The sequence below is a fragment of the Maylandia zebra genome, linkage group LG17, assembly GCF_041146795.1.
Source record: "Maylandia zebra isolate NMK-2024a linkage group LG17, Mzebra_GT3a, whole genome shotgun sequence".
NCBI classification, from domain to species: Eukaryota; Metazoa; Chordata; class Actinopteri; order Cichliformes; family Cichlidae; genus Maylandia; species Maylandia zebra.
In genome coordinates, this window is record NC_135183.1 from 7,488,487 (window position 1) to 7,499,321 (window position 10,835).

General features: G+C 40.0%; 1 protein-coding gene across 1 annotated transcript; it reads left to right on the forward strand.

The window, feature by feature from the left end:
* Window positions 1-3,814: 3,814 nt before the first annotated feature.
* Window positions 3,815-10,192, forward strand: lg17h1orf52 (linkage group 17 C1orf52 homolog). Its single transcript, XM_004562124.5, has 3 exons — window positions 3,815-4,249; window positions 7,590-7,800; window positions 8,469-10,192. The coding sequence occupies exons 1-3, from the start codon at window positions 3,953-3,955 to the stop codon at window positions 8,621-8,623; spliced, it is 663 nt and encodes a 220-aa protein (XP_004562181.1). The 5' UTR covers window positions 3,815-3,952; the 3' UTR covers window positions 8,624-10,192.
* The last annotated feature ends 643 nt before the right edge of the window (window positions 10,193-10,835 follow it).

The following is a 10,835-nucleotide window of genomic DNA, read 5'->3' on the forward strand; positions in this document are numbered from 1 at the left end:
TTTGTGTCCGGGGATGGGCGTCCAGGTACACACCGGCTCACTCCTTGGCGGCCGCTTATCGGGGCCTGGAGCCTGGGGCTCGCTCGGGCCACTTCGGAGGTGGGGTGCCCCCGGCCTCTCGGCCTGGGGCTCGGTCACTCAGGCACAGCTGGCTGCCGGCGGAGCTCACGGGCGCGTCACTGCAACTCCCCCTGGCTTCTGCTCCGCGGCTGCTGAGTGAGCCCTCATCTGGGACTCTCCTCAGCTCTTTCTGGGACAGTGGCGCAGCTGCCCCTCTGTTGGTCTTCCTTGGTCTCTTGTGTTCTGGGGGCCTCTGGATGTCTGGAGTTTTGATCTCCTCCACACCTGCTTCACGCCCTGGAGGACGGGGCTGTGGCCCCCCCACACCCTCTAGCAGATTATTACATGAAGGAACCTTTTAAAAAAACAAAAAACAAGCGCGTCCATGCTCACAGGTGTACACACGGGTGATCACACCCACAAACTACACCCTTTTTGGCTCCTACCTCAAAGCACACTGTGTTCTGTTGATCTTATGTGCTGCACAATAATGTTTAACATTTAGTATTTACTGTCATATTCCCATATATCATTGTGATGTTGTTTATTCTATTACTCTTGTTCTCTTCTGCTTGTTTTCTTTTTTCTTTCTCAGCAGGTGATCCAGGTGATTGATATATGCATTTTTTCTTTTTCTGCCCGTTCTGTTGGTTTTTGTCTTTTGCCCTTCTCCCCCGTCCCTCTTCTCAGCTGTTTCTCTTTCCCTCTTTCTTTCTCCCCTTCTTTCCCCCAGTCAAGTCTGTCCCGTATTCAGTAAGTGAAAATAAAATAAACATTAAAAGGTGAATCAAATGGACCATTACGGCAAGGCTGGGATGGTCAATTTGGTAAAGTAAATCCGTTGGGCATCTTTCTTTGCCTTTAGACAACAATTCTGATGGCAAAAGAGCCAAACGGGACAGGCAAAAAAAAAAAAAAAGCATTCACTCGGCAAAAAAACTGACGATGGAAAAATTAATGACTTGTTTTTAAAAAAGTCAAATTCTTAATGTCTCACATCCTGTCTTGTTTAGACAGGATGTGAGACATTCATCTGGAAACAGCTGGATGATCTCTTTTCTTTTCTCTGTTTTGAAGAAAGAGAAACGCTTTTTATTCATGTATTGATTTAGGTTCTTACAGCGCCTCAGAGCAGAGAGACTTGAAAGGAAAAGGCAGTTTGTGGAAGTGTGAGTCCAAAAATATCATCCACAGCCTCACGGACCTGTTTAGGATTTTTAAAGAAGAGTGTGTGAGAAATCCAAGATTTCAGGTCAATCTAAAAGGACTCGGAGGTTCAAACTTTACACAATGTCCTCAGCTGCCAAGCTCTCTCACATTTCCCAAACATCTTTGTGACAGAAAACAAAGAGTTCTGATGTCTTCAAGATTAACGTCATGTATTGGGCAAAAATGGACAAAAAGCCTTATAACTTAGAAATATGACTGTTACAAGCACGGTGTGTATTGGCGACATATTGAAAGTACTATATAAAGATGTAAAATATGTCACATTTGACCTCTGACCTCTACTTCAAGGTCAGTGGATTAATCTGAAGGTCAAAGTGATAGAAATGCTATATAAAGCTGTGTTTCCTTGCACCAATATTTATTTTTACAGTCTAGGGATAGGGGTTGGTATATGGGAATTGTAACGCTACTTTTGACCTCTGACCTCTTCTCTGAGTTCAAATAAGGTCAAACTTTCATAAAATGTCTTCACCTCATTTCACATCTGCCTTTTTTTCAAGTTGACCCAAAATTTTCATGTTGAGCTGGTCCTGGCAGATGTTTGCTCCTTGCTGAGCCTGGTTCTGCCGGAGGTTTCTTTCTTCCCACTGTCACCAAACAGCTTTCTCTGTATTATTTTAAGGTGTTTGCCTTAAAGTATGATATTCATTGGGCTGACTGTTGTTTTTATTTGATGTTAAATTCAATTGAATTGAAATTAATAAGGTTAAGGGTTAAAAAGCTCAAGTTATTAGTGTCCAGTTATTTACTAATCAATAGCTATTATCCATTACCTACTCTATACAATACTGTTCCCAGTGATTGAGCCACCTTGGTGGAGGTTTGGCTTAATATATCTGCTAGATTTATGTTTCCTTGTCTATTTTATGCAGTGTGGCAGGTGTTTGACCTGTACAGAGAGGGGTCATGCCTGGCCCCTTTAAGTCTAGCTGACTTTAGAGCCTGCAAATGCTCTTAACACATCAGAAGAAAGGCCAAGAAGGTCTTAACCTTTTAGGTGGTTGAAGTGTGGGTCAGGAGGTTTGGCTTGATGTAGTGAGCTTGTTATTTATTTTTTTTACATATGTTTTTTTTTTTACACACACACACACACACACACACACACACACACACACACACACACACACACACACACACACATATATATATATATTTAAGGCATAAATCTGATCTGACAGCTATATATTGACTAGGAAAAGTCAGAATGCCATGATCAATCTTGTAGTATATATAGTTATTTTAATAGATATCTAGCATTAGAAGGCATGTAGTGGGGGGAAAACTTGGATGTGCACATTTAAGCACATCACACGTTTACTGCATAACTTAACAATGCACAGACGGGTCAGGACCTGACGGTAAATAATGTTTCGTGTTCTACTGCAAACCGTGCAGGTCAGCTGTAACACAGATTTCAGGGGTTTTTTTTGAATGCTTGGCAATAAAGCTACCCTCCTCCCGATGGACCGTGTGCTCCACCTGAGCTGTCAGATATATCTATGACATGGACGTTTACTCTGTGAAAAGCGGCAGAATTTAATATTTCCCAGAGAATAAGTGAAGGAGAAAGGTGGAGATGAAATAGAGAGACACAGGGCAACTATCGTATAGGAAAGAATAATAGAGAGAGCAAAAGGACACATTTAGGTGCACGATATGTACTGTAAGAACTGATGAAGATGGTCAGATAGATGGACTTACATGTTCTTGAATTCAGTCTATTTAATCACTTTTGCTCAGTTATAGTTGAATATTGTATGTAAAATTGGTTGTATTTAAACCATTGTGAATGAGTTGTTGGCCTATAATTTATAACACATTTCAATAAAGAACACTGGGGTTAGAATCTGCAGTTTTGACAAATTGACTTTTGCATATCTTTTATATATGCAGGTAAAAACATTTTTATAGTGTCACCTACATTTGAAGTGTCTTTTTCAAGCAAGATGAGACGACAGAATATGCAAGACATTGACACAAGCATTGCATATTTTATAAAGATATCTTAAGTGTCCTAAAATGGACTGACCCTGTAACATAAAGTAGGTATAATAACGTAGAGTCAGAAAGATACTTGAAAAACAGGTAATTTTGTGTATATATCCCTTTGAATATCCTGTTCCTTTTTATATTAAATAAATAAATAAATAATAATAAATAAAGCCAAACAGAAACATCGACATTCACTATTTGGAACACGCTCACTTTCTGGCACTACACCTCAGCTGGAGACCTCCCTTTTTTAAGCGGTACGGAGGCTGCAGTTGTCAAATGTCTCCAGCAGATGGCAGAAATTCTCTGTCAAAAAGAGGAAAATGGAGCTTAAACAACAGCCCATTAATTGTATTTAATTACATAATAACTGTGGCTGAGTATATTATACAGAAACAATTTTAACATTAAAATAAACTCCAAATACTGAAAGACTTTGACGGAAAGATTTATTTTCTTTTGGTCGAATTGCAAATTACCACCAGCCTGCTAGGAAATGGCTTCACGACAGGCTTTACGACACCATCTACTCGCTTTACAACTGTTTTGGAGGCTCATTCAAAATGGAGTAGATCTTGAAGAAGTTAGGGTCAGCGGATCTAGCTTCATTTTCGCGTGGGTTTTACAGCAGTATCTTGTTCCTCAATAGAGTATTTGTAGCCTCAGAAAAATGACAGAAGAAAAGAAGACGGGCTCTTTGGGGTTCTTCTCGAGCTACGACGATTTGAGCGACAGCAGCAACGACAGCGATTCGGATGACCAGGGGGGAAGCCGAAAGAAGAAAGCGGGGACCGAAGCCGAGGGGAGCGCTCGGTCCTCTCTACCGGGAACCAAGCGAGATGCCGGCGGAGCTCCGTTACCCAAACCCGACGAGCTGTTTCGCTCCGTGTCCAAACCCGCTTTCCTCTATAACCCGCTGAATAAGCAAATAGACTGGGACAGCCTGACGGTCAAAGCCCCGGAGGAGGTACAAATACACGTTGAACTGCGGTTAATATGACCACAACAAGCACGCTCTGGTGTGCTAGATGAGTGTAAACACTGTACGAGCCACAATTAGCAGATTATCGGCTTCACCTGTGCTAGCTCAGGCTTCCCAGTAGTGGTCGCTGTTTCTTTGCTTGCTGATGCACACAGTGTAGCTCTATCTGCAGTGGTTGGTTGGAGACGTTATCAGACTTTTGTAACGACATTCATATGTACAGGCTGTGCAGAAGTATTGAGCCATATTCATTTCCTCATAATTTACTTCCATAGAGCCTTTCTAAGTGGTCTTCAGCAATAGTTCTTCCAAACAAGGTGTGTCATAAGCAGTGTTGGGTAAGTTACTTTAAAATAGTAACTTAGTTACATTACTAGTTACTTTTCTCAAAAGTAACTCAGTTACTTCAAGTTACTCGTTACTTTCAAAGTAACTAGTTACTAGGGAAAGTAACTTTGGTTTTACTCAGAATTCTCTTGTTAATGTGTTTCTTCCATAACTTTGCCAGTCTTCTAGCTTGCTTACTTGCCACAAGTGCACTGTGCCACCTACCAATAGAAAGGAAAAGATAATGTGCATATTTCCACGAGAGAAATCCCACGCCTGGACCGTCATTGACTGCTGCCATGATTCTAGCCTACGTCACAGCGTCATGCGCGCCTTTTACATCCAACACAAAAACTGGAGTCTTGGTGCTTTCGATTGTACTCAGAACTCGGAAATTCTGCCTTCTGAATAGGAAGATGTAGGCAACACCAGACTGCAGATGAGCTGCATACAGGGCTGGACTGGGACAGAAAATTGGCCCGGGCATTTTGACTAGAGACCGGCCCACCATTATAGGAAAAATCATAAAGCCTTTGAATGAAAATAAACACTGTTGTGACAGTGATGTACACTGTTTTGATGGTATATATGCATCAATCTATCAATTGTTTGTTGTAAGATTCAGATAATTATTTTTTAAAAGCTAGACATTTTAAATGAGAATAAGAAAGAAAAGTATTTCTTTGTGCCCCCCTTTCCCTGTTAATGCCCTACCTGGCCCCCTGGCAACACTTTGCTAGATCCGCACCTGCACAGTTACCAGCTGTCAGCTACCTAAAAAAGGATCCTGGGGTTATTTGTCTCTCAGAAACAGTTCATAACTTCCCTTCAACTCATTCATGTCACCTAAAAGGTAAACCTGTTTCTCCATCACCTGTTCAGCTCTGATGATTCAGTAAGGACATCTCCTGGTTTCATCTTCATGTTTCCCTCTCACCAGATAACCAAACCATATCATGACCAGCAGGTTTACAGCTGTGGCTCCAGCAAACATCAGCTGATACTAGAAATTAATATTAAATAAACTCTAACAACAGCTGATCAAGCTTAAACGTGCTGCTGTTGTTTAGCGCGACATCCGCTGGTTTCCTCTTTCGGCGCAAAGTGAGCGATAAACAAACAAGAGAGCCGATCAGCTGATCATTGATCAGTTTTCATGATTGAAGCAGAAACGGGAGAGGGAGGGGGAGAATGAAAGAAGAAGAGGCAGCTGTGCAGCAAAGACACAGAATAACTCCAGCTTTGTGCCTTTTTCATTGTAGCTGAATTACGGGACAAACTGTTCCTTTTCACCTCAATAAGAAACGCGTAATATTTTCTCTGAATACCAGACGGGACGGTTGGCAACTCTAATAACTTATGAACAAAATAAAGTTCAACATCATTAACATCATAGCACCCACCCAGCTGTATAGAAACTCCGTCATGCTAGCTAGCACGCAGTACGGAAAAAGTCAGAATAACGAAAATAAACTCCACCTAAACTTGGTTTATATCTGACCCAGAGAGACTGCAGGTCATAACTTCTTACCTGAAGTTCAGTTCACACTTGGACCGGCGGCCGCCTCGGGTCTCTTTTCCTTCTGCGTCCCTTTTCCTTCATCCACCTGCTGCCTCCAACACTTGCTAATGTTACTGAATCTGTGGAAGCTCCGCGATAGCCACCACACGAAGTAACGAGTAACGACCCTATCTAAATCCCAGTAATGAGTAACGCGTTCCTGATTTTGGCATAATAACTAGTTACCGTGCTCGTTACCACAATAATAACGTAGTTACTGTAACGCGTTACTTAATAACGCGTTAGTCCCAACACTGGTCATAAGCGGATGAACCAATCTTGTGTCTACAGTTGGCAAAGAACCGATTTTAAATAGAGTTTTTAGGCACTTTGTTACGATCAGCCTGTTGAAAAACCATATTATTTGTTAATTTCTTCGGATGACCCTATGAAAATGCCAAAGAGTGCACAGGTTGACAGTATAAAATAGTGTCTTTGCACCAATAAGGTGATTACCAAAGAGCTAAAAATGTGATGGCATGGTGTGCAGAGTGTTGTTAAAAACTCCGTGGAAGCTGAGGCCACTCAAATAAGTGGCAAGTCTAACAAAACAAAAAAGAAAGGCATTATCTACAGCTGATGAACTGTATCTGAAAATCGTGTTCTTAACAAATAGGAAAACAAATCCAGCAAGGGCCTGACACAAGACCTGAGAGAGAAATCTTGCCCTGTAGTTGGTCCATCTACCGTTTGCCAAAGCCTCATCAGAAATGGTCTCGGTGGAAGGGTTGCTGTCCAGAAGCCATTCTTAATGAAGGAAAGGAGGAGAAAAGGTTGAGGTTTGCCAGATTACACAAGAACTGGACTGAAAAACAGGGAGGGATGAAAGACTTGAAAATCTTGGTTTAAATTGGAGGTGGTCAGGAGAGAGGTACAATGGTGACTGTCTACAGTCATTAACAGTCATAACCATTGTGTTTTGATGTGGACTTCAAGAAACTTTAGGCTGGACTTTAGGCTACTTAAAGAATTTAAAAGGAAGCTAAAGTTGTCTAATATTGATGCTTTTCAGCATCATTTTTGACTTGAATGCCGTATTTTCATTTGTGTTTACACATGTTCCAATAAATCGCTGTAAATATTTTGCAACATCTAAAGAATTGAGGTGTAGCTTGAGACTTTTCCACAGTCTTGCACATGTGTGATGTCATTCTGGTGCATGAAAGATGTTTTTCTGTCTTCTCTCTTTGCAAGTGAATGAGGCCAATAGAAACGATGTTAGGAAGACTTTTCATTATAACATAGTGCAGTACAGCAACACCACAAGCCATAATCTCAGTCTATAAAGTGATTGAGTGATTCACATATTATAATAGTTATATTTCTTGTTTATTTTAAAGAGAGTTTACTGTCTTTAATCTCTTATGGAGACTAGCTATGATCACCTTTGCTGTTTGACTTTCTCTAAACCAATTTTCCACTTTTTTTTCCTTGAAGGCTGCCAGAGAATTTAAGCCATGGAAGACAAATGCCGTGCCCCCGCCTGAAAGTTACACTGCAGAGCCAGAGAAGAAGAAAGGACCTCCCCCTGGAATGGACATGGCTATAAAGTGGTCCAATGTGTACGAGGACAACGGGGAAGACGCACCGCAAGCTTATACAGGCAAAGCTCGTTTTCTACCTGAAGAAGAGCAACCCTCAGACTCTGGTGAGTTTCAGTTTCATTCTCCTCATCACAGCTCTTTTATACCGTTGTGCAATACCCACAGGCTTTAAAATCCCAATAAATTTTGATGTGTATTTAATCCTATGTTATTTGATAATTTGGCAAATTAGCAAGAAAGTATGAACTTGTGATAAGCAAAAGAACTACATGGAAATGAAACAAGGGCAATACAGTAGATACCAGAGGTGAACATTGTGTTAACGTTTTCAATTTGTTGAAAAAGTTGTGTGTGAGGATTTTTGGACTTCTTCAGAGAAGAGCTGGAAGTTGTTAACAAAGATTTATTTGATTTGCTGCCACAAAAATGTGAAATAAATGATACCAAAAACTAAATAAAAGTATCAGATTATAAATGTAAACATCTGTTTCAGGCCAGTCTTTGTGTGTTTAATCAATACCCAAAGATGCGAAGCATAATATCAGCTGCACCATTCCACCTACGTATTTCCATCCAACTATATGTAACAAATGAGTGCAATACAGTAAAATAATGAGGGCGTTTGCTCTGCTTTCTGCTTTGCACCTGCTTGGAAAATGTGGACTTGTTTATTTAAACAATGTGCTGTTGAGAAATAATAATAAAGATTATGTTTTACTCTCCGTCCCTCTACAAAATCCCAAATCCATCCAACTCGTCATCTGCTGATCAGATGAGGAGTCAGAGAAGCCAGGGCTGTCTGCCAAGAAACGGCGAGTGGAGACCTTCCAGCAGAAGGAGAAGAGGAAGAGGGACTTTGGACAAGCCACATCTGACAAGAACTTTGTTGAAGAAGAGAAAAGGATCCTCAGGCAAAAGATTGAGTGAGGACCAAACTTTCTGCACCCAGGAAATTGTCTGCAATGTAAATCTTTTCCATCAGCAGGGAGCATTCACTGCATTAGAGCATGCAATCATAGAGCGTTGTTTTATCTGTATGTACATGTTATAATTTGAAGCAGTAGTTTGTTTTTTCAAGACTGTGAGCACATAAGAATTTTTTAATTTGATTCAGTTTGCAACATTGTTAACAGTGCTTAAATTTATCAGACCAGCTGCCATAAGCACAAGAACATCTGTGAAAAACTTGTTTAAAGCTCAAACTTGTTGTAGTTTTTTAGGTAAATGACAAACTGAATTCACACTTTTATACCCAAGTCTGAGCCGGCACACTGAACTACAATAACAAGTCAGAAATGATCGATCCTGCTACTAGGCCCAAATTATAAACCACTAACACCATTGTTTCTGTTCAGGAGTGCAGGTAAATAACTTTGAGGTGGCATCTTAATCAAAAATAATAATTTACTGGGTTTTTTCTGCTTTTCAGTAAAACAGTTTGAAAATTGCTGGAAAAAATAGTTATGTATTTAACACTAAAAATATAATTCAGAATAAAGATGGATTATCTGTTACAGAAACATAAAATGATTTTGGTAATTCCAATATCTTTCATTTGGGGGAGCTGTGGTATAAGCCTTACTCTGGGTAGTGGTCTAATAAATCTTTTAAGCACTGTATATCATGTAATATCAAAAAACATCATTTGATGGCCCCATTGCAAAGGCTAAAGGCTAACAGCTGTGATTTTGGACTTAATAACAAGCTAAGGGGGTATTTTAAAGGCACAATGATAAAGGATATCACAGCTGTACAAAAGTGATCATTTCCAAACAATTAACGTTGTGAGATTGTGCTTGTTTGACTCTGCTGGACTTCAATTATTCACCAGGATTGTTTTTAGTCATAGCTATTAGGCCTGAAGGCCAAAACATGTTGACCTGTAAGTGTGTTTACTTCCTGTTTTATAAATTTAATTAAGTATAATAACAGTGATGTTTGGCTGTGGTGGTTTACTTGGTCTGTACTTTGTTTTGTGTTGTATACTCACTGCCCATTCACCACCAAAATATGATTGTGTGTTGTTCTTTGAAATCTGAAATTGCACCATTCCCCCGTTGTTCCTGCTTATGGCCACTAGATGTCGCCTTTAGGCTACACTGAAACTCCATCAATGTTTATGGTGAGGTCAGCTGTGTGACTGCATAAATGCTGGCTACTCAAGTTACAATCAGGAGCTGTGTATATATGTTGTGTCTGTCAAAAAGGGAGTGGCAATCTTTGATTTGGAAGTTTGTGTCGTCTCAGTTTTCTTGAGGTGCTTGTTCCATTCAAACTGTTGATTCAGTGTCATGCACCAGGGACTACAACAGGAAATAACCTCCTATATGTTTATTTAGACTACGTCGAGTATTGGAACACGTATTTCTTTGTGGATCTTTTATTTCTTCCAGCAATTCTCTGAATTCAGTGTTACGGTATATTTATAGCTTTCTGGGCAACATAAACCATTGAGGCAATAAAATTGTTTATTGAAAAGAGTCATTTACCTTTTAAGTTGCAAAGTCTGTGTATTTATTGAATAGCTTATTTGTTTATTTTTTAGCCATTAAGTTTTTTAGATTTGTGTTATCAAAGCAACAGACTGTAAAACTCACAATCCATTTTTTAGGTTCCTGTGGCCATTGGAGTAAATATAATGGTTTTCTGAGAATTGGGGAAAAAAGTTTCCACTTTGCAACAGTTTAGTGATCAGAGGAATTCCTGGTCTATCTGTCATCATGGGTTGACATGAAATAGTGGTGAATATGCTTCTGATAAAATTCCAGCCTCCAGGTATGTGCCTGGCCTTGTCTGAAATGTGTACCAGGGCCTGCAGAACAGCAGTGATGAACTGATTTTTATCAGCTGTATTTACGCACAAATAACCCCTCTCTGTACTGACTGAATGAGCAAAGACCAGCGAGGTCATATCCATCAGTGTTTAGGAATTATTCATCTCATTGTCAGTCTGGAAATTTCCCAGGAGATGGATGTTTTGCAATGCGTTGCCTTTAGAAATACAATTCCAGCTTAGTTTTTGTGAGGTTTTTTTGATGCTGTTGAATTGTTTCTGTCTTTGATATGATATCCACAGCATTCTTTGACTTGAGCCTCTTTGTCTTATAGAGATCATTTTACCACAGGAAAGCATTTTTCA

Bases quoted from the DNA above. Each gene is read 5' to 3' on its own strand.
- lg17h1orf52 (XM_004562124.5), top strand. From the start codon at position 3,953: ATGACAGAAGAAAAGAAGACGGGCTCTTTGGGGTTCTTCTCGAGCTAC. The intron at 4,250-7,589 runs GTACAAATACAC...TTTTCCTTGAAG, and splicing joins CGGTCAAAGCCCCGGAGGAG to GCTGCCAGAGAATTTAAGCC. The intron at 7,801-8,468 runs GTGAGTTTCAGT...TCTGCTGATCAG, and splicing joins AGAGCAACCCTCAGACTCTG to ATGAGGAGTCAGAGAAGCCA.